The sequence below is a fragment of the Mytilus trossulus genome, chromosome 8, assembly GCF_036588685.1.
Source record: "Mytilus trossulus isolate FHL-02 chromosome 8, PNRI_Mtr1.1.1.hap1, whole genome shotgun sequence".
Classification (NCBI taxonomy): Eukaryota; Metazoa; Mollusca; class Bivalvia; order Mytilida; family Mytilidae; genus Mytilus; species Mytilus trossulus.
This window is the reverse complement of record NC_086380.1, coordinates 4,035,949-4,060,501: the sequence shown is the minus strand read 5'-3', so window position 1 is coordinate 4,060,501 and position 24,553 is coordinate 4,035,949. Positions and strand designations below refer to the sequence as shown.

The 24,553-nt window shown below is 30.2% G+C and overlaps 2 protein-coding genes across 4 annotated transcripts in view; one reads left to right on the top strand and one right to left on the bottom strand.

Annotated features, from left to right (window-relative positions):
- Positions 1 to 6,078, bottom strand: part of LOC134728147 (uncharacterized) — a 34,304-nt gene extending 28,226 nt beyond the window's left edge. Inside the window, exons 1-2 of one of the 2 annotated variants that reach the window (XM_063592614.1) lie at positions 5,671 to 6,078; positions 481 to 546 (exon numbers count right to left, since the gene is read on the bottom strand). In XM_063592614.1, coding sequence (XP_063448684.1) covers positions 481 to 546; positions 5,671 to 5,811 — 207 coding nt within the window. In that variant the 5' untranslated portion in view covers positions 5,812 to 6,078. The remainder of the gene's footprint in view (positions 1 to 480; positions 547 to 5,670) is intronic. The other variant, XM_063592615.1, reaches the window with a different exon arrangement.
- Positions 6,079 to 6,287: 209 nt separating this feature from the next.
- Positions 6,288 to 23,998, top strand: LOC134728145 (palmitoyltransferase ZDHHC8B-like). 2 transcript variants are annotated; one of them, XM_063592613.1, is made up of 8 exons: positions 6,288 to 6,497; positions 11,344 to 11,465; positions 11,945 to 12,102; positions 12,855 to 13,027; positions 14,067 to 14,169; positions 14,477 to 14,568; positions 15,395 to 15,536; positions 22,903 to 23,998. In XM_063592613.1, the coding sequence occupies exons 1-8, from the start codon at positions 6,406 to 6,408 to the stop codon at positions 23,893 to 23,895; spliced, it is 1,875 nt and encodes a 624-aa protein (XP_063448683.1). In that variant the 5' UTR covers positions 6,288 to 6,405; the 3' UTR covers positions 23,896 to 23,998. The 2 variants fall into 2 exon arrangements, with proteins under 2 accessions (XP_063448683.1, XP_063448682.1); XM_063592612.1 differs by having other exon boundaries at positions 6,290 to 6,497; positions 22,792 to 23,998.
- The last annotated feature ends 555 nt before the right edge of the window (positions 23,999 to 24,553 follow it).

The window sequence follows — 24,553 nt, the reverse complement described above, 5'->3', positions numbered from 1 at the left end:
TTAAATAAAAAGTTTAAAATACACAATTTCATTCTGGAAACTTGAAATATTTTCCAGTACAGTCTTTTTTTCATAATTTTGCATGAATATACATATACATGACTTTAAGGTCAAATACAGTTCTTCAAAAATAAAATTATACTATCTTATATATATGTTTTAACTCAGATGTATTTTGAATTTATCTACTAAATATAGCATACTTATTCATGACAATCCATCAAAATTTAAATTAAAAGCACAATGTCAGAAGAAATTTCCTAAACACTATGGACTATCAGCTATTGGTCATATTTAAAGATATCCTCTCTTTTATTTTTCTGTAAAAGGAAGCTGTGATAACACATTGCATTGCATACATTGTAGCATGCCCAATGAACCTTACTACAAGATTTCAGGTCACCATGGTCACTAATTTGTGAATATAAGCATTTTGAAAAACTCAATCGAAAGGACTAAAGAACTATATAATCTAAATACCTCAAAAGTAGTTCTGGTCAGTTCTCCTGGATGGTGGTTGTTTTCATCAGCTGTTAGTTCTAATTTCTGATGAAAAAAATATGACATAAATTAACAAAATTTGAACATATATTATTCTGTTCATTACATGTATATACATTTCATAATTTTGAAAATATACTTTATAGTATATATATAGTACATCAACTTAGTACTTGAAGATTTATATCTTATCTAGGATGGATCTATTGATGGCTGTTCAAATTTCAGAAGCAATTAAAATGCATATATATTCAAGAGGAGAACACTTTCATGTGATATATGGATCATCCATATATCACATGAAAGTGTTCTCTTCTTGAATATATATGCATTTAAATTGCTTCTGAAATTGGATGTAAAAGAGGGACGAAAGATACCAAAGGGACAGTCATTTAAACGAAACTGACAACGCCATGGCTAAAAATGAAAAAGACAATCAGACAAACAATAGTACACATGACACTACATAAAAAACTAAAGAATAAACAACACGAACCTCACCAAAAACTAGGGGTGATCTCACTGTAAAGTATCATGAACCCTACTTTGTACTAAATTGACACACTGAGCTATTTATAATGTGCTAGTTCACATTTAGGTAACAGACTGCAGGAACACCTGTTGTAAAGCCTTAAATAAGCAATTTCAATTTTTAAGTCTTTGGTTTGGTTTGACACAACCCAGGATCGAAACAATTACCTATCTAGCTACATAAAATAGCACTCACGCTAAAAATATCTATATAAAGAAGATATCTAAAATCTATCTGATCATTGTTGATCATCAATTTACTGCTGACTCTTTATAACTTTTATAATATGTACACATCACTTGTACTCTTGGCTTTGTTGTAAGGACAGCAGAGGATAAAACTATTTGATGTCACAACTCATCACGATTTTTCGTTCCTTCAAGTTTCTTAAAGAAAAGAATGTACTTATTTATCATTTTTATGGGTATTTAACTTTTATCTGTAACTATTAATGTCAATGTCTTCCTTAAACTGTACTTTAAAAATTTATTCACAACAAAAAGTTTGGTGGTTAATCTTGATCATTGTTGATGAAGAACAGTAAACATATAAGGGAGCAACCATTTAACTTCAAAAGGGGGGAAAAGGGGGGGGGGGCATTTGAGTCAGAAATGTATTTTCAAGTACACAAATGAAGTAATGATGTGCATGATGTTAAGCGCAATTTTATTTTTCTAAAAAAAATTGTTAAAAATTTAACACTATAATATATTTGGGAAATCTGTGGATTCAGAATTGTTTTTCTGTCCTCTGCCATGTCTACTTGAACAGAATTTTTTTTCCCCCATGTTTTCATCAATTTAGGAATCAGAATATTTTGAAGGAAAAAAATTGTTGTAAAACCATAACCCCTCCCCCTTGAAGTTAAACATTTTAAATGGTTGTTCCTTCAATTAATAAATAAATATATAGCCTGTAAAATAAAATTGTAGTAGATGAAAAGATTCTTAAAGCACATTCAGCTATCAAGATTTGTGACATGTTGCTTAGCATGCATATTGCTAAACAACAAAAGCAAATATAACAACAAAAGAAAGGGTGTATTTGTACCTATCCTTTATATATTTCCTGTCTCAAATTTAGACCATACAGTACTTTTATAACCTTTGGTGATATATTAATTTAAACCTATTCTGTTTTTCTACTTTACATTTAAATGTCTTACATTTCTTACTCAGAATCAATATTAAACAGATCTATAAGTTCCAGAAGTATTTTTTTAATCCATATAATTTTAGAATGATTGATGCCGTGTGGTACAATAAAGGATGGGCAATGGGAATAACATCATCAATATATTTCTATAGGTTGAAAACTTAATCTTTAAGCTTCTATAGTAGGGATACTGAGTGAAATGCCTCCATCATAAATTACTGTATGACATATTCGCACTGATGTAGTGTGAACGACCTTAGTCCTGTTTAACATGATTAAAAAAAGAAATTGGAAAATATTTAACATGTTTAAAGACATGTTTCAGTACATGTATATACGGTATAATTTTCTACATTATTACACAGTATACAACATGATTAAATATGTTAATTTCCCACTAGGATGTTAACATTACAAATAGGCACATATGTCTTTTTACTATGTAACATGTTTACAGTGTCACAGCACCTGTACTTATATATATGATAGTACACAATGTTATGTCTCCTTCATTTCTTTATTTTTTGTAAATACAATTCAATGTATTAAGTATCACTCCTATACTTCTACCCATTGTATGTCATCTATCATTTGTATCCCAATCAAAAAGGTCGCGGTCATGTCAGTATACAATTGTCAATAAAAGGAGTAGAATATATGCATCAATGAGACAGCTACCCAATACTAAAAGACTGTAAGACAATTAAGTGTTGAATAACTTTTAAAAATGACCAAAGTACAAAATTTACATGTACAAGTTTTTAAATAAAAGTTCTAATTAGTTTATTGTAATTTGAAAAGAAAAACATTCAAAATAAATTTATAAAACCATATACTTTTAAATTAAAATGAATCACCTTTTTTTCTAAAAGAAATCGCATTGTCACATTTACCATTACAACAGTCATGAAAGACTTTTTCTCATAGAGGAATTAGTTAATAACAAGGATATCATAATAATCACAAAGATATAAGACTTCAAAATTGGAATCATTTTTTTCGGTGTGATTTATATTTATTTTTTAACAAGGATGAACAATATGCAGACATAAATTGATCATTACGTATTTAGGTATTTGCAATTGGTGTCGGAATGAAATTTTACCATGTTTAATTCATGCAGTTATTGGATGCAACCATAATAAATGTTAAAGTAGTAAGTTTTTATTCCAAAGTTAACCAGGGAGCACACTAACCCCTCTTCCACGTCTACTGTCAACTAAATTTAAACTGCTGCATTTTTTTTTAATAATCTAAAGCTAATTAAGGACATCTAAATTATGGGGTTCAGGTTTATCGTGTTAATTCAAATGTACAAGGTCAACTGTTTCACGTAAACAATAAGTTTTTAATAACTAAATATCAGTAACTGACTAACAATCCACATGTAAACAGCACTGACCTTTTAAAGGTTATTCCCTCATACCATTGAATGAAAATTCAAATTTCAATGTGTGCATACGGTTTAAAATCACTTTAAAGTGAAAAAGTGTAACACCAGGGTTATTGCTGGTGAAAGGCAGTGACAGCACTCTGAATTACAACCCTTACCTACACTAGTTTTTATAATTTATTCTTAATAAAAAGATTTCCATAAGGATTTTTTGGTCATTTTTCATTTAGCGCTGTTAACATGGTTAAAGTCAGAATGTTCTTTATGCCATGTATGCCCCTAGGCTCAACCATAATTTTTTACCTCGCATCACGTAGGTCTCTTTAGATCTTTTTCAACCATCTAATAGACATGTAGTCAAGTATACAAAACACACACAACACATAACAGAGAGCTCTAAAACTGGTGGTCTGGCAATGTCTGAGGGATTTAAATTTGACCACCCAAATTTGCAAAGGACCAACACAATTTTGGTATTTTGTAATAGAAATAGTAGTGAGGACCAGCAGTTTTTCTTCAAGGACCACCATATATATATAAACAGATTTCAAGAACTCTGATAAAATAGTCAATCAATAACAATCTGATATACATGTACAGTCTCACTCACTGTCTGAATAAGAACATGTATTGTAAAATAAGTAATATAAGGTTGACAATTTCAAGCCCAAGAATTACTTACATTATTTTTCTATTCAAATAGAAATTTGTTAGGGGACAAGACTTCCTATTTAGGGGTAGATTTATTAATTAATAAGGGGACGAAGTCACCTACATGATCTATTACAATACAGTGCTTAATAGAAAAATCAATAAAATAAAAAAAAAATTGAGTAAATTATATATCCTTTTAGTATAATATAAGAAGGAAAACAATACCAATTTCATTTTTAATATTCTTTGATAAGAAAAAAACATTACCTGACATGCCTGATGATAGCGTTTCTTTTTTCACATTGAATATGACATCATAACATAAATAACTTCACAACTAAAATCCCTAACAATAGAACCAAAATAAGAAACGTTACAGCATTTCTGTGTCTTTTTTAACCATTTTGAAGTTAAAATATGTTTAAATTGAAAAAGATATTCATACTGACTGTGTCCTCTTTCTGAGGTAATGCCTGGCTCATATTAGTCTATAGCAATGTTTAAAACCAAGGAAAAAATAGTTTGTAGGAAACATGTAGATAACAGTGTTGCTACAATGTACATCTATCAATGACTATTTAGCAAATATAGGAAAATCAACTATTAATGATATTTTATCAATTTATTGCTTGCTCTTTACTCAACCATGTAAAATAACATGTATAATATTATGATTTAATTTTTGGAATTTCCTGTTTTCTGTGAATTTGTACACATGTTTACATGAATCATGATTGAAAGTTTGAGAAGCATAAACAGATTTCAGATATTTTAGCTTTCATTGCTTTATCCCTATTAATCTTTTGTCAAACTTCATCATGAATGTATGGTATTGAGGTGATATTTTAGAAGAGAATGCTCAAAGGTGCTACATGTGATAGAATTTTTTGAAAGACTATACTTGTGTCTTTTGCAGTTTTGGCTTAACTTGTATCCAATCTTATTGTTATTTTCTTGATGATGACAACTTGATGGGTTTCTGTCTCATTTGCCTGTTTGTATCATATTATGTTAGCTTATCTTGCTTTCTTTCAGATATTCGTCAAATCTTAGGTTACCAAATACATGTCACAGGCACTCGTCTAAGATTTTTTTCCCCTATATACATGTACCTTTATATAACATGTAAGTTTCTTAACTCGCAATTTAGAAAAATATCAGGCTATGACAAATTCATTGTCGGTAGATGAAATAATTAGGATTGCTAAGGATGATTCTGACAACAAACAAAAGTAGGTATGTTATACACCATTGTGTACGTAAATCAATTTAGATTTCCTACATTACAAGTTTTAGTGGGGTTGACAGCATATAACAGAATTTCGTCATCGCCTGACATTTTTCTAAAAATCACTAGTTAAAACCTAGTGTTATATAAAGGTTTATAAAAAAAATAAAAACGAGTGCCTGTGATACATGTATCTAAAATATGTACCTGAAATAATTTAATCAGACATGCAGAATTCTTTTTTGAACCAGTCCGACCGGAAAAAGCCGAAGATCCAGTGTCCATAGATGATTCTGATCCTTTCCTTTGGCTATGTCCATCATGACTATGTGAGCTGGAATTTCCCATTCCTTCACGAACACATATAATAATATCCTTCTGGTCTATTTCTCCAGAAAAAAACACTTTTTTCTTTTACAAACGTTTAACTTGACTGAAACTATAAATAGCTAAAAATAAGTTATTGAAACTGTTTAAACACTATCATTTTCAAACACTTCAAAGTCATCATTTTTATAAAATATTACTGAAACATCAACCATTTTATCATGACATGTTGTGAATATTTGTGTCGCCAAGTTAGTCCTAACTAGATTTTGGATGAACCGAAAGCGGAAGTGCAAGTTTAAATATCCCACAATCCAATCGGAGAACTAATTTATGATATCCATACGCTTCGACCTTATTTACGATATCATGTATTTTCTTTTTACTTAAGCAGTTTGAATATAAACATAATTCACCGTACACAAAATAACGGCGAATAATAATTTTCAAATAAAAGCTTCTACAAAACTAAAGTTGTAGTCATAATATGAAATTACTCTTTTTTCGTGTAATTAGTTTACTTTGCAGTGGATCGGCCCAACCTGAAGGAATGCCATCTTTGTTTTCTTGGTTGATTATTCAAGCTAATACCCCCTCTTAAACCTATTAAATATCATGTCACGATGCGAATTTTCTACCAAAATAATCCCGGCTACTTGTGCCTGGAGTATACTGCTCGGAGCAACAGCAGTATTCTTTGCCTTCGTGTAAGTAAACCACTCCCCCCTTTTATTCTGTACTACACCTGCATTTTTTAAAAATTATTTCTAATGCTGCTAGCAAATGAAACTATTTTTGTCCAAATACTGACCAGCCAACTCACAACTAAACATAAATTTGTCAGTTTCTCGAACAGGTTTCAGAACTAATTAGTAATACATGTTATAAACTGTTATATAGACTAATATCTGAAATTATATATAGATATGTGAAAGTTCTTGTAGTTATGGCTAGTCCCCGCTGACCCAGCCGCTTGGTTTTTAGACGCAAACAACAATCACTTTTCCATTGTGTCATCAGATAATTTGTCTTATGAAGTCAAATTTTACGGGGAACCTGTGTGATATTCAGTAATGGCAGACAAATAGTGATAAGGTGTATCGCTATTTGTCATCCATTACTTGATATCACACATGTTCCTGTTAAATTTTGACGTCATAAGACAAAGGATCTGACGCAACAATGGAAAAGTGATTGTTGTATGCATCAAAAGTTCAAGCAGCCATGTTAACCAGGATTAGCGATGACGTGTATTAAAATCATCCTAAGGCTAATTAGAAATCTGTCCCACTTGAAAGTTGACGTCATACATTAATCACTTTACTAATGTGGCATTAGATAAATTTCTAATATCACGTCAAAATTGTACGGGAACTTTTTTGTGATGTCTTGTAATGGGACAAATAGGGATAAAGTGTATGTAACCTGATTTACAAATAAATCTTTGTATTGTTCTATTAAGGTACCCCGCTTTAACCAAAACTTTAATTAAAAAAAACAGAGAAGGAATTTGTATTACCCTTAAACTATACATGTATTCTAAGTTTGATACTGATTTTGAAGCATAAAACAACAAACACCACAATGGTTACTGGCACTGAATTAGTTTCCTGACTTGGTACAGGCACACACAGAATGTTTCAAAGTTAAACTAGCATACATGTGAACCTCCCGACGGGAGTACAAAACTCCCGTTTTCAGGGGTCTCCTCCCGTCCTCCCGTTTAGGAGAAAAAACTCCCGTGTATGAAATATTTCATGAATGAAAATTTTCAGACGCCATATTTGATCATTACTTACTACTGTACGGGTGTAATTGACACCTGTGTTAAATTTTACCTGTACAACAAAGAAGATGTATAATTATATGGCTTCACTTGACAGCTTGGGTGTCAAACATACTGGTAATCAACGATGTTTACCTCTGGCTAACTGCCGTTGTGTTATAAAAACGATGTGTATTGGGTATATTGAAATACATTTTTGTTACTTCCCTTTGTTTTATGCTGTTTTCAGTTATTTTGCTTTTAAAAATGTAAATCGTAAAAAGACCATAAATGATTTATATTTTAATCAAATAATCATAAAAGGATGTTGATTAAATGAATTTAAAGTCATAAGAAACGAGTGACCGGTGAAAAATAATGTTCTTCCAATTCTTGGACCAATGCATACAAACATCATAAACTTAGTCTTCTGTACTCGAATTTATCATTTTTTTCGTGTAAATTCCGTATAATCGTCAATTTTTTTTTCAATCGGTCAGTGTTTTTGTGAAAATATGGCAGGTAATTAAAGTTCGTGTTTTGAAGCCGAAGTTTAACGATTGTCACCTGTTTGTCAACAATTGACGAAAAATAAACAAAAAAGCATGGAAATTGAGCACGTGTTTAACATGTAAATACAGATAATAGTTTATTTTAAGGACATCCATGCGTATTGTGGTCACCGGATTTTTACGAGATGGGTCACACTGAGGTCACCTTGCATACGGAAAATGTGTCGGGGGAATTGCTTGCTGGAAGGAAGCAATTCAAATAAAGTAAACTTCTTCTAAATATGAATAAATTAAAGAATTTTCTTCAGAAAAAAGTATATGTACCTAAGTTTTATAATGAAAACTATCCATTGAGTTATAAAAAACATATGCATTATTTTTTTTTGACTTGAGGTTTCTTATGACTTTAAATGTTTTGGGACAAATAAAAAAATATAAATTTATAATTTATTTTAGCAATCTAGACCTCCTTTCATAGATTAAATTGAAGTTTATATTATAAATCTGTTTAGCCATGTCTGATTAGAATATACAATATGCACATTTATATGAATAAAAATTGTAGTTAGTTTATTTTCTAAAAAACCTTGGGACTGAAAATGGTTGTTGTTAGTATATAAAAGATTTTATTGTGTAAGCTAGAATAGCAAAACATTTTACAACGTAAAAGTCTCTTTAAGTTTTCTACAAATATGACTTTCATAATGCTTAAAAGCCATGCAGTACTACTGTTAGTGTTTGTTATTTTTTTAATTAATTCATGATGTTGCAAATATACATGTAGAGCTTATTTCTTTCCTATTTGTCTATACATTTACCAATGATAAGGAAATGGAGACATGAATAAAAATTTATACAGATAAGATAAATAAATATAATGATTTATTTGCAAGCAGTAAACAATAATTTATCAAAAATAAAACAAAACTAAACAAGAAATGGATTCTTTTTAAATATTATTTTATTCAAATAGAAAGGCAATAAGGATACTATAAACATATAGCAATTTGATGGAAATTTGAAGAAAAAAACACAATTTCTACATCATATGGTTACATTTACGACAAAATTTATGTCGATAAAAAACCTCCTGATCTGAGACCTAATCTCCTGACCAAAATTTCCAAATCTCCTGATCTGAGTTTCACAGTCCATCACATGTATGAACTAGTTTAAAGGTGCCAACCTCCCCTTGTATGTTATAAAGTAGAGTTATCAATCACAATGTTTTGAATAATAATTTCTGCCGTATTGTTATACAAGGCTTTTGTATGCAAGACAGTAAACAATTTCCTGAGATCAAAATATACTTTTATTGAGAAAAATAAACATATTCATGTATCTCAAAGTTAACATCTTTTTTAATCAATTAAAGTAGTAATCAAAAAACCATATATAAGTTTTATGTGTAATTTTTATCAGTCCTCAGGTCAAGTTTGGAGCAGTTTAAGCATTTAAGGGATCTGTTTATGAACAATATCAAGTTCTTTTTTAAAGCAACCAAATTAATAGTCACCTGAATATTTTCTTTACGGTCTTAATAAAAATTGCAATTGATTTTTTTGCGTTATTATATTAACCTATGTCTATAAGATTTATTATTTCCAGTAGGCATGGTAGGGATACAACTTAAACTTAAATTAAGCACATAGTTGACTTCAAATAAAATTTACAGTGTCACAAAATAAGGAAGAAGTGATAAGTTATCATGGGCTTTTCTTTCCTTGTTTCATTTAAAAAAAAAAGTATAAATTAAGATAAAAAATACAGGTTTACAGGTTTTATAAATTTATCAATTTTGGAAGACTGTTTTGTAAACTTCATGTAATATGATTATAATTATTCTAGGAATGTTTAATTTTAATATTTTTAACCATTGCAAACTATGTATGTGATTTGGTCTTCTAAAAATTGAGTTCTAGAGCAACTAACAATGACTGATGTGCCAAATTATAAATCTGTTATCTTTATGTAGAATGACTATAAATTAAAGTTTAGGCATTTGTAAATTTTTAGTTTCCACTTAAATTATGTTCAATGGGTCCACAAGCTTAATTTTTATAGGAAAAAATATAAATATTTTGAACTAAATATTTCATTGCCATATGAACAAAGATTTGTGTAGATATTGTGAATGCTTCTTTATACATACCTTATATATTTAACTCAGTTTTTCCTTTAAACAGTTTATTTTCTGGGAAATGTTTGATATTCACCTTGAATAATATAACCTAATTGTTTATCACACCTTTCACTAGATTACACAGCATGTCCAGTGCTTGTATCTGCATAGCTAATACTTTACCTGTCAGATTTTTTTTTGAATAATTTAATTGTGCTATTATATATGGCATAAAATCTGTTAATTAGCTATATTATATACTGTAATTCATTTGTAAATTATACTGAATAACTTTTACAAAAAAAAAATATTTATCACAAACACAGGATTAGAAAGAATCTTAGTGCCAATTCAAGTCAATTCTTAATTTACCAAAAGATTTTAAAGTTATGGTATTTTTAGGCTTGTTAATTACAATAGTCATGATAGCATTGATTTGACACTTCACACATTTTGTCATAGAAGATGAGATACACATGTATTTTAAAATGCAATTTAAGATAGAAATATGAAATGAAGTGGAAAGCAGATCAGGAGTTTTCTATTAAAATACACTCAACTGCAATCCCTGATTCAAACAACAACACAATAATTACAATAATTACCAAAGTAAATTAAACAATAATTTAAAATCTTGATATTTTACATTTGAACCTGGCTCTTTTATCTCTATTAGAGAAAACAACTAAATTTGATACCAGTTCAGCCTTGCAAACTTTTAGATAAAATGTGTTGGCCAAGCAAATAAAAAAAAGGGCACATGTTAATTGAGTGTCAATTTTTTATGCTGTAAAACTACAAGTAATGTTAAAGTCAATTTATCCCTCATGGTTCACACTTTACCAGCCCATGCATGTACAATATAAAATTCAGGTTCTGTTCTATAGAATCAAAAGTTGACTGGGAAGACTAGCTGTGTATTTATGGTTATACATGTAGACAAATATTTCCTAGACTGAAATATTAGCCGTATGGACACATCAGAATGAAAAGCTGTAATGAAAATCATGAAAATACTCCACTCTCAAATTTACAAACAGTTGAGTGTACTATCAATACTATGACTAATTTTGATTTTAAGCATTATAAAAATGAAAGATATGTGTGCAATGATCTTTAACAACAGCATAAATGTGCTTTTTCTGTAATTTCAGATGTCCGTATTTACTGGAAGCTGTTTCAATAGGTATTCCAATCTACCAAGGGATTGTGACAGTGTTTGTTATTGCCAACTTTGGCCTTGCCACATTCATGGACCCAGGCATTTATCCTAAAGGTAACTAGGCACACATAGTATTATACAAAAAAAAAGACATCTCAAGATCTACAGGTCAAATTGCAGTAAAATGAGTGATAAGTAAGAGCAAAAGATGTAGAAATACAAAGATAAGAAAAAATAAGAAATAAAATGGAAGTTATTCACAACTCTTTATGAGTTCTACTTCATAATACATCTGGGGATACCAAAGGGATATTCAAAAGATGGAAGAGAAATGATAACACTATCATGACTATGGCAATAAAACTTAAGTAATGCATTTTATTGTTGACAATTTGCATATGAATATGTATTCTCAAGTTCAAAAGGCAGGAGGCAACTGTAGAAGGATAATTTTTGCTTTAACTCCAATATATGCAATTGATAGATATAGGAAGATGTGGTGTGAGTGCCAATATATGCAATTGAGTTCACTATTAATTTTATACATGCATAAACATGTTATATCCTATACTAATGACACTTTATTATTTCAGCTCATGAAGATGAAGTAAAAGATGAAGATTTTCGAGCACCATTATACAAGAATGTAGAAATAAAGGGTATAACTGTGAGGATGAAATGGTGTACAACATGTCAGTTTTATAGGCCACCTCGGTGCTCACATTGTAGTGTTTGTAATAAATGTATAGAAGTAAGTGTCACAGTTTGTTTAAGTTCATAGTGTAAAGGTCATTAACATAGTTGTAAATGTATGTTTTATGAACACATTTTATAAAGGGGGTGGGGTAAAATAAGAAATCGGCAAAATTTTTATCCAGTTGATCATACCTCTAGCTAATTATTTATTATACTGAAAAAGTACTTGTCTTTTGGACAGTTATTATGGTTATTGGAGCAATTTATTTTTCTTGAGAGATCAGGTTTGGCCTATAAAAAAACACAGGTATTCTAAACAATTCTTTGACACCAATATGCAGAGAAATAGTAGCAATAAATGTTATATTTTTTGTCAAGGAGTTCATTGTGATACTTTACGGATCAGCCTCTCTGGGACTTCTAAAGAAGACAAAATTGTACTTTTCTACATTATTGATCTCATTAGTCACTATCTACAAATGCACAATGACTGAAATATCAATCAAACATATCTGCTTTAATAGTAGGGTTTGTTTTCATGTTATATGTTATTTATACATACATTTGTTTTTTATTACACATCAAATACATGTCTGAAATTTTAATAAAAAGTATTTGCCTAGTCATGCTAGTAGGGTTTGTCTTCAAATTATTTGCTATTTTATACATAAATAGAAACAATTAGACCTCAACCACTGTGTTCATAAATGTTTGTATTCAATATGGTTTCTTTACACTTTCATGACTTTTAAAACACGTTTAGAATATCACATGCAGTAACATAAATGAACTTTTTTTTCTTTTCAGACTTTTGATCATCATTGTCCATGGGTGAATAATTGTATAGGAAAAAGAAATTATAGATATTTTTTCTTATTTCTAATATCATTATTCATACACATGCTTAGTATTTTTGCATTTTCACTTTTATATGTACTAAAAAACAGAGACAATATAGGAGAAAGAGGAAACATAGTGTCGTATCCTTTATTGAATTTATACTAACGATGAAAAAAGTGCTTTTCAGGTTCCTTTATAGGATCGCAGAAAATAGAAAAAAAATCTGTTTAAGGTGGTACCTAACACTACAGGGAGATAACTCTTTAAAATCAGCAGAACGTTTTAATGACGTTTTGTTCATAAGAGAATATTAAGCTTCTCAATGATCAAAATAAGTGTTTGTCAAACTGCTTTATAACCAGTGTAATTTTTCTGATTAAACGGTTGGTTCAAATTTTTTGAAATTTTTATATTTTTGTCAAAGGGTCAAAGTAAATACTTTGTGAAAATTTTAAGAAAATTAAACGAGCCAAATTAATTTTAGTTAAAGTGTTAGGTACCACCTTAACTAATAAGGGAAGTTTGATTTGCATAACTCATGATTTTTGAATTATGCATAACAACACACATTGACATATCAGATTTGAAGAACAGTCAATAGGTCAGATGTTTACAGTTGACCCAACATTTTACTTAAAATTGCTGAATTCTTAAATATAACTGGGCTGTTTCTTTTCATTATCCCAGTATTCATGCTGACTGGAAGCCCAGGCTTGTAAAATTGCTCTCAGGCCTTTAAGAATCATATCTACTGGCCAACAGAATCTAACTAAAAAATTTCAAAAATTGAGCTCTGTACCTGTAGATTTAAAATTCATCGTGAAGACTTTTATCCAGTCAACTTTATAATTTCTCTGTCAGGAGAAGTCAAATTAAAGTATATTGTGTACCCCAAATTACAGCCATTAAAATAATTGTAAATGAAGATGTTTTGAGAATGTTGGATAGATAGCAACATAAAAAAATGTTCTATTTAGTTTCTATCCTGAAACATATTTAGATGGTGATATTATTGGCATTTTGCGAAACAGTTTACAAAAAAAGGAAGTGAAATAGTTAATGTGTAATTGAGACAGCAAACCAACAAAATTTTGCACTGAATATTCTAGATCTGCCAACTTGGCAACTATATCACATATGTACTTAGAGAGAAACAGTTTTCCTTAACTTTGACCACAGTATTGTAGAAATGATAATTATAGGTTTATTACTATTTCCTGTTGGAGGTCTGATGGGATTTCATATGGTGTTAGTGTCTAGAGGGAGAACAACAAATGAACAGGTTAGTTTAGATAAAGATTGTTTATTTAAAACCTAATCCATTCTGATCTACAGGGATATGAAAGGATAAATTTTTGTTGACAGATATTTTTGAACCAAGTTAAAAAAGGGAGATAATATTTGTTTTCCTTTTGTTTACCATTCATACAAAACTTGCTGCACTTTTGCATTTTTAAATTGAATTGCATTTTCCCTTTAGAATCTAATTTTGTAAACTCATATTAATTAATTGTATAAATGCATATCTGTCATTTATATTTCATATATTTTATATAGGTAATGTATAACATGTAAATTGTAAATTACAGGTAACAGGCAAATTTAGAGGAGGACATAATCCATTCACAAGGGGATGTTCACAGAATTGCAGATATGCAGTATGTGGGCCACAATGGCCAAAGTAAGTAGTTGTGGTATTGTCAACCAGCAAATGACAAAATCTGTGATCATGAATAATATTTCTTATGGAAAATTAATAATTCTTTAACAATTTGCATAATGATTTTTATGCCCAACCTAGATGCATGATGTTTTTTCTCTCTGTGCATCTGTTGGTTTGTTTGTTTGTTTGTTTGTTTGTTTGTTTGTTTGTTTGTCCATCTCAGAGTTTTTACCCCAATTTCACAGAACATAGAAAAAAGTAGTGTAAATGGGGCATCAGTGTTCTATGGACACATTCTTGTTGAAATATATGATAGACTCAAAATTAGAAGGTTCCCAAAATCAAGTTCAAACTGTTCAAAAGTAAATCAAAATTTAAAAAACAAAGTAGTATTTTTTGGATAGGAACTTTCTTCATTGTCTTGCTGTGCTAAATATTATTTAATGTTAAAAATTCACCTGGATATCTTATATATATATATATATATATATACTGAATAATTGCAAATAGTTGAGTGTTCAATTATCATGATCATGTGGTAAAGAATAACTTTCAGACACTATATAAATATTTTGTCCCACTATTAGTCAGTTATTCTGCCTATGAAAAGGTCTATGAAGGACAAAACCCTATTTTCAGACTTAGAATCATTTGTATTTTGTGTAACAGGCCTTTTTCCATGCCTATCTTTTAATTTACAGTAAACAAGTATAGTTTTATATGTCCAATTGGAAAAATTTGATCACCATACAAATGTGAGGTTATACTTATCATTGCATTTAGTTTGAAAGCTATTCTGCATAAAACTTTATAAAATCTAATATATTTCTTTTTTCTTTTGTAGATTGGTTTCCTATGTGCCTAAAACAAGGACTATTCATATAGACGCTAGTAAAGTGACTTATCATGCAGCTGGCAAAGGAGATGTCAAATTATATAGTGATAATTCTAATGGAGTAAAACGAAATTCTGCCATTACCAAAAATGTAAGTTTTGTGTGTAGCTAATTATCATGCTTACAGTTTTAAATGTTGTAAATTACTCTGCACACAATTTTCTAAGATTAAAAAATTGATAGTTTTGTAAGTGACTGAATAAAATGTTGTTTACAATGTTAAGTCAGTAACTGATTGATTGATGGTTGTTTAACGTCTAAGTGATAAGCGTCTTTGTATATTAAGCAGGCTAATGAAAACTAGCAAAATCTAAGCAATAAAATTGACCATTGAAATGGGGAATGTGTCAAAGAGAACAGCCAAAAAATAACTCCATTAAGAATTTGGTAGTGAATGCATATATTTAGAAATGCATGAAACCTTGAATAACCATTGTTACAGTCCCATGGTAGATTAGAATACCAAATTCCAAAGGATGCATCCTCAAGGGTCTTTTGTGGTCTTCAATTTTTTTTTAAAGAATAATCCCAAAAATTAATTGAAAAGTTTAGCACATTTTTTGCTGGGTACTCTCTTTCAACAGCTTGTACACTGTTCTTTTTAATGTTATATAATAATGATGAAATAGTTACTGTATAATGGAATTTCTATTAAAATCAGTATTGAGTACGTACTGATACTGATAGAAACTATTTCACATTATTGTTTTATGAACCTTTTGTTAATTTCACATCAGAAGTTGGATTATTCAATTAATGAAGTCAAAGTCATATAATGTACAAATATATGTTTGCTTGGATGGAACATGATTACAAAGAGAAGTGATGAGGGTTATTCTATTTAAATACATGTCGGAGGGTAGGGAAGTAAATGTTATGTTTAAACATGGGTCAGGGTTAATTTGTGACCGTTTTCCATTATATGCTACGAATTGAGCCGTTTTATTATTTTCCTTTTGGTAGGATTTTAGATTTTCCTACCCTCCCTCCATTTTTATTGGAATAGCCCAAAAAATTACAGTTGATAAAATCCAACTTCTTTTGCAAAATTTCATTATATGTTGTAAATTCATATTTGTTGATATTAATCTCTTTATACTTTTATTTTAGAAGCTGACAACTTATTGCTGGATATGAACTATTCTGCATGTTAGATATTATTTTTACTAATGCTCCTTTCAGGCACTTTACAAGTTTATGTTCGTTTAAACTTCATTCAGACAAACTTTGTTTCCATTTCACCATGTGTTGACTTTCATATTTGATCAAAACATATTCATTCTATCATTTCATTTAAAATTGAGCTCCAAAGTTCAAAAACATCATTATGATTGCCTATTCAACGACATATCTTTTAAAAGTCCCAGCTCATGGCCCATTTTCCTCGCATTAAGGTTCAAAAATATAACGGTTTTGATAAAAATAATTAATGCATAATTCAAGGGTCTTTATTAAAAACTATAGAGGATACTAGAAATTGAAGAAAACTATTCTCATTACATGAAACAAATGATAATCAATAGCATTATATTTATATAACCTTAAGATGAAGATAAACTTTTGATGTATATCTATCAATATACATGTATTATTAAATGGTAAATACAAACTTTATAACACAAACCTCAATAAATACTTCATGCAAGCTGTGTAAAAATGTGTCAGGGCAAGGTTTCGTATGCAAATTATTCAATGAATTTTCAATGTTAATTACATTTAAATAATTGATCATTGAGTAATTAAAGCCTTATTGGATAACTTTATAACATTAAAATATCTGAGGTGCTGATGTAATGTTAAGGACTTAAAATGCAACAGTCATTGAACATTTTAATTTTGAAAAAGTGTTTGTGAATTAAAAACATAGGGTTTACAACCTTTCGTACACTGTTTGTAATTTCGGTAGGATAAAACTCTGAATTGAATAATTATTTAATCAGATAAATGTGTTACCTCCGCCATGTCTGCTTTGATTACATTAATACATATTGTGTAAAGTAAATTATAAAAACTAAAAAACCAAACAAAAAAACCTGTTTACAGCAGATTCCATTGAGTGTGTAGCCAAAGGTAATATCTTTGGTTAGCTTGCTTGTTAGCTGAACCGTGAAGTCATTGTTAGGTTAGGTAAACTACCATCCTTTCGAAGTAGCATAGTTCAACAGACAGGTTGATTTGTTTTCTGTAGTACTAGTCTATTCTAAAAGTAGGTTAGTTTACCTAACCTAACAATGACTTCACGGTTCAGCTAACAAGAAAGCTAACCAAAGATATTACCTTTGGCTACACACTCATTGGAATCTGCTGTAAACTATAGAGATTGACACCGATTCTTTTAGAAAAATCACACAAAAGTAAACTGCATGTCTATCAAGAAACTATATTTGAATAATTATGTATACTTTATATCTCCATAAGATGATATTATATATTATATATATAGGTATGGTTTTGTCTCACTTATTTGCTACTATTTCCAGAGCATCTTACTTTTCCCCTTCCCTGCATGCTAGGCATGTGTCTGAAAGTATGGACATTTTTCTCATTGAAAAAATCATTCCCAGATGGCAGAATATAATTTGGGATAAAATTCAACAAATTATCAAAAAAAATCATTAACTGAAGAAAAAACTGTTCTTGGTTAAAAAAAAAAGGGGGGGGGGAGGGTTTATTTTTGCATTTCAATCTTAGATGTGTAACTTTAACACTAACGTTTACACTATTTTAAGCTAGTGTAGTAGAGGAGATGATATAAAATACAAATGTTATAAGGTTGAGGAGGTATTAACAGAAGTGTTTGTTGTTGTAGACTAATATTGCTTAAAATCATTAGTATGTAGACAATAGTCGCTTTGCTTGTTGTCAGTCACTGTAACCCAAGTACCAAATTGAACATGATGAAAGGGATTTAAATGTGGGAACAATTTGAAAGAAAGTTATTTATAATTTTTAATAGCATTTGGCCATATTTTGTAGCACTGACTTAACATTCAGCAGCTTTTTATACTGAAAAATCTTGAGAGTTAAATAACTCTTAATGAATACACATTTAAGTAAAACTTACAATCAATTTTGTTTAAAAGATTTTTTGAAAAGTATTGAAGCTTTGGTACAGGAATTTAGCCTGCTGTAAACACTGTTACCACATGTTGCACTAAATTGTGCATATAACCAAATTTAAGGGCCATAACTATACTCCACTGTCGAGATGAATTAAATTTGTACTGAATTTTGTCCAAACATTTATAAAATTTTAAATACATACAATTCTATTTTAAAAATGTATTGTCAAATTATTACATAATATGAAGTAAAATACAATAATATTTTTTCTCTCTGTTTGTGATGCAATTTCTCAGCTTACATAATAGATTAAAATTAAATGTAAGTTTGACTTGGCTGAGTTTGCTTTTGTACATTTAGCCTATTTAAAAATACTTTTTACAGTCTTAAAATATAAAAGCTGTTATTTTAAAATCCTCTATTAAGAAATATACCGTAAGTTTGTCTTAGGATTTTCTCATCTTACATAATGGTTATGATTAAAATTGTATGTTTTGCTTGGCTGGCACAGTTCGCTTTTCAGACCTTTGACCTATTTTAGAATTCTCTAATTTTAGATAATACCCATATTTTTGTTTTTAGATTTTCTCAGCTTACATAATAGTTACGATTAAAAATGTATGATTTGCTTCACTGAGTTTGCTTTTGAACATTTGACCTATTTTAAACTTCCTTATATTAAATTTTGTTCTGAAATTTTCTCCAATACATAATATTTAAAATTAGAAATGTGTGTTTTTTTGCTGAATTTGCTTTTTCACTTTTGACCTATTTTGCAATGCTTCTCACTAAGTTTTCAAATATAACATGCTTTTGTTATTTTTTGTCTTTTTCTTTTGTGCAAAGTGCTGAACCTCCTCAATCTTGCACTCACTAGCTTTTAAACTAAATTACTGTTCCAGGAAGATTGGTAGACAAGAATTCATTTACTTAAAGCAGTTGAGAAATTTCTGCTATATATTATTGTTTAAATTCTACTTTCTTTGCTAATATAGCCTGTAGCCAGTCTTATCTTCCTGGAACGGTCCTTAGCTTCTAATCGCCAGAATGTTTATATTATCTGCAAAATTATTTGTTGAAATGACAAGACAATGGCTTATTATAGATCTGTTGAAATAAAAATTAGCTTATTTAGCACTATTAAGGTTTCTCATAGTTTCCAATAATACACAACAAAACTCATCAGATTAGACTCAAGACATTGGATAACAATGAATGAAAAATTGATGCCATTCCTTGTTTATGGTTTTATACAATGCATTTCACATTTGGAAAGGCAATATTTTGAAATTTATAATACAGTCAAAAGAGTAAATAACCAATAAATAAGGTTCTGATAAAGTTCAAATATTTTATTTTTTAAATTATTGAATCTCTAAATATACTTAGATAACAAAGGTTCAATATTTTTAATACTAAACACTTTGGTAAAAATTTACCATTACAATGCAGTTAGGAAAAGATAAAATCAAAAACATTTTGCTGATTTTTTTGTATTTACAAAAAATGCTCTTATAAATAATAAAGAAATGAATGAAGAGTTTAAGCGGATCAAACAATTACCGTAAACTTCTTCACCTGTAAAAAGGCTGGCTAATATATAAAACTCTTTTTCTGTCATAAAAAAAGTATGACTCTTTTAAGTTTTGTGTCACGCTGGCACTTGAACTAATGGTATTGAAAATATTAACAATTAAGAAGCCTTTTATAGTACCGTATTTACTTTCCTTGCCTTATTGATTAATTGTCACCGTCGTCTTTCAGTTACGTCTCTCGTCTTTCAGTAATGTCTCTTGGTACTGTTAATTAATGCCAATCAGCATGATTAAATATATTGTTAAAATGTCCCTCATGGTATTAAGGTGATGTGAAGGAAATGTAATTGACTTGTATTAGCTTTGGAACTGTCTCCTTTCCGTCCAGTTCTAAGTGAGAGATTTGTCACATGACAAGAACTGTCTCCATTCCGTCCAGTTCTAAGTGAGAGATTTGTCACATGACAACACAAAACTTTTAAATTTTCATCGATTTTCTGGAATGTTAGGAATGAAATAATTGAATTTAAGAGTTGAAAACTTAAGATGTAAAAGATTTAATTAGACAGTTGAAGGTCATATGTGGATTAGATTTGTCGCCATTAATGACATATGTCTAACATAGCTCTCTCATTTTTGTTGTCATGTTTCCTTATTTCAATCATAGTTCTCTCAATTATTTTCATTTAAAGTATAAAAAAAATAAAAACATAAAAAGTTTCCTTAATCAATGAAATAATAATGTGGCTAACTGAAAAAAAGATGGAAATGATTCTCTTAGTAGTGTATTTATAAGAAATTATTCTTAAAAGAGGCAGTTCAGGTGACAAGTTTCCACAAAGATTTAGGTGAAAATGTAATTTCAATCAGTTCTCTCCTCCTGTTCTACATATTTGTGCTTCATGTGTTGGAATAAGAAAAAGACCCTGTAAAAAAATCCTCATTCCTAAATAGTTCTTTTGATTTTAGTATATATATTGGGTTCAAAATAATTTACTGACATTGACTGAATAGCCTTTAGAAATTACTTAGATACATTTATTGATTTGGAATATTAAAGTATATATATCATGTATATATGAATTCCCAGAGAATTATATTTGAATCTACATATTACTGGTTAATGTCAAAACATCCTCTGTTAATGCATTCTATAAAATTGTCTGGAAATGTGTAGAGTTTTAGAATAAAAACCTCTAGAATTGAAGTAAATAAGTAATCTGAGATCTGTTTGAAATTATTTCTTTATCAAAACCTTCAATTCAAGGGAAAGAAATTTATAAAAAAAAATAATCTGTAAAGTAATTAATTTCTATTATAATCTTAAGACATTCAATCACCAGGGGCGGATCCAGCCATTTTAAAAGGGAGTTCCCAACCCAGAGTAAAGGGGAGGTTCCAACTATATGCTTCCTTTCAAATGCATTGATAGGCCAAAAAAAGGGGGGTTCCAACCTCTGGATCCGCCAATGATCACAGTTTAAGAATAACTTCTCAATTCAAATTACTATGTAGTAATTAAAAAACAAAAAGCAGAACACTTTTGCAAACAAAATTGAAGATTTCATATAATATGAAAATGGAACCAAGGGTATACACCTTTACTTACAATTAGATATTTTACCAAGCACTTTCTGTTGTAAACTCTTAAATATTATAATGTTAAAAGGCAAGGAATTAACTCAGCCTAAAAAAATGGACCATTTATTGTTAAATGGATAAGGCCCTGCATAATAGACCCTCTTTTGTCCAAATGTCCTCCCTTATATATGGTTTACTAGTATAAGGCTGTTAAATAGTTTAGGCGCTTATCTGATATACCCCTCTTTTCAGGTGATGGTGCAAGTGTCACACTTTGGTATAATATATACATGTACTAGTGTACAGCTTTTAAATTAATCATCAGCCATTAGTTCATAGATGTAGAATATAACTTAGGCCAGACACATGTGTGTTTAGGGTTTCCTCAAGATAAATAAGAAAAAAAATCTATTTTCTATTTTTCAGATCTTAATTATCAGTTTAGACCTGTAATTTTGGAATGATTCATGTCTAAAAACTCAATGAAATGAAGACTACACATTTTTTTGGCAGGGAAACCTTAAACACAATTATATTTTATTTTGTGGTCATTTGTATATTTATGGTGTTGGATGGTGTATTCCCATTATGCTAAAACTGTGATCATAACATGTTTAACTTCCATATTAAATCATCAGCCGGAATGTTTTTACCATCACTACTTTGGTATGAAATGCTTTTTTTCGTCATCATCTTTTTATAATATACCAATTTCATTCACTAAATTGCTAAGCAAATATTCAGACTACCAAAAAAGTACTTGTTATTTTCATAGGTTTAAGAATAACAAATGTATCGATTCAATCAGTTCTGAGACTTTCATAGATATGTTATATAGCCTTTGGGTATTTTCATTATAACTTAAGTGCAGTAGACAATTTCCGAAAATTGAAGATAAATTGCAATAGCTTGTTCTTGACAACACTGCTGTTATATGCTTCTCAGCAATTAAACACGTTTAACACTTGACCACAGTATTAGCTTTCCACTTAGCTTGCACTAACCAACCTTTATGTTTTCTTTGCCTTTCAGGGAGTGACCTCTGTGGTGTAAGGTCAAAGGTTACCAACTTCAGTGACCTTGACACCGCATGCACTACTTACCTCTTCAACCAATCAAGATTTGTATTTTTAACATTTGTAACATCTCTCTACCGTCTGTTGATAGGCCACCCCTCAATCTTCACGTCTTCTGGACGATGACAGTCAAGACAGTGAGACAACGCCCCCTTTACAGAAAAGGTCAGACTCAAAAACAAATCTTTTTGATGATTCACAGCAGCCATCCATGAATTCAACCATGGGAACATACCATAGTCAGACCAATAATAGAGCTTCACCTCCAAGACAGTATCACCATGGTAACAGCATCTCCAAGTCCCCACAACGAGGAAGAAGAGCCGAGAGGGCAGCAGCTTTGGCGGCTGCACCAGTAGCCACACCAGAGGATTCTGTTTTAACACCACCACGTTCTCTGTTAAATAGTCCAGGCTTGGACCGTGTGTCACATGCTATGCGTAATACAAGTGTTCCAAGCAGAGCTGTTGAAAGCAATAATTCTAATAATTATGATAAGGTTCGTGAACATAACTCAAGGTCACAAAGTGAACCTAGACCTAAAAGAGATACTGAAAATCGTTTTAAAACTGATTCTCATCAGCCAGGTCATTCTGGAAATACATATTACCCTCAAAACAGTGCATCATCTATACCGTATCGACCTAAATTCAATTATACTCACAAACCTCCTCAATCGCCATCAGCTAGGTCAGCGCCACGTTACTCACAAAAGACAAACGGCTACACGTCAAGAAGTGAGGAGATGTTAGATTCGTATGGTCAGGATAACTATCGACCTAGTGATGGGTATAATCATTCAAAACAGATGTACAACTCAGGTGATTATAGGGGGAGGTCACATGACAGCCTCCCAACCAATAGATATGCTGCACAGTCTCGCAGTGCAACTACACTTCCTCCCCATACTCAAGCGCTATTTGATGATGAAATGGGCGGATCTAGGCGTCCATTGTCATTCGTAAAGGCATTAGAAATGAGCGAAATGAATGGACAGAATTCTAATAACGGTATAAATAAAAATCATGCTATGCCAAGAAGTCGGACATTATCACCTAGTGAATCAAGACAGCCTTTACCAAGTCGGACTTCAACATCAAATAATTCAAGACAATCACATCCTAGCCACAAACGGCCAAATGATAAAGCAGAGAAAAAGAAAAGTGTTTATGATACATTTGAAGTAGCTGTATGATCTGTATGTGTATTATATTTCTTTATTAATATCCATCAAACCTTGGTCTTAATTGGAGTATGTTTTGAATAATTTCAATTATACTGTTCAAAATAACTTTGTTCAAAAGTCTTTTATTGATATCTGATAGACATGATAGAGGTTGTAAATGGTTGTAGCTAATTATCAATATTTATTATTATGTCACAATTATGGTTTTGATTGTGTAAGAATTTATTTTTCACACATTACACCTTTATAAAACCATGGATACTTGATTATTGGACAAAATATACATACATCTGAAAACTAAGACTAACATTTTTGGTTCACCCATACCCACAAAATTCATGAAAATTTGTATCCTTCATATATGTTTAAAAGTCTTGGAAGTATTTATTTGAGCCCTTTTAAAAAGGCATCCATGAAACTTAAAGTATATTTGGTTAAGTGCAGTCCAAATCATTGAAATGGTTTTCCCTGGAAATGAATGATGCAAATAAAAAGTGATATTGAAAATAATTTAAAGAAGACATATATTAGATCTGAACCTATTTTTACAACAAATTCATTAATAAATCAAATGAAGGCGTAATATTGACAGGCAGTAAAAGTGTAAAGTCAACAATAAAAAAAAATGTCAGATTTATACAATAATACTTAAATTTTTGATATTGAT

Excerpts from the sequence above, each read along its gene's own strand:
- LOC134728145 (XM_063592612.1), top strand. The coding sequence starts at position 6,406 with ATGTCACGATGCGAATTTTCTACCAAAATAATCCCGGCTACTTGTGCC. Across the intron at positions 6,498-11,343 it reads GCAGTATTCTTTGCCTTCGT|ATGTCCGTATTTACTGGAAG; the intron begins GTAAGTAAACCA and ends CTGTAATTTCAG. Across the intron at positions 14,569-15,394 it reads TGTGGGCCACAATGGCCAAA|ATTGGTTTCCTATGTGCCTA; the intron begins GTAAGTAGTTGT and ends TTTCTTTTGTAG.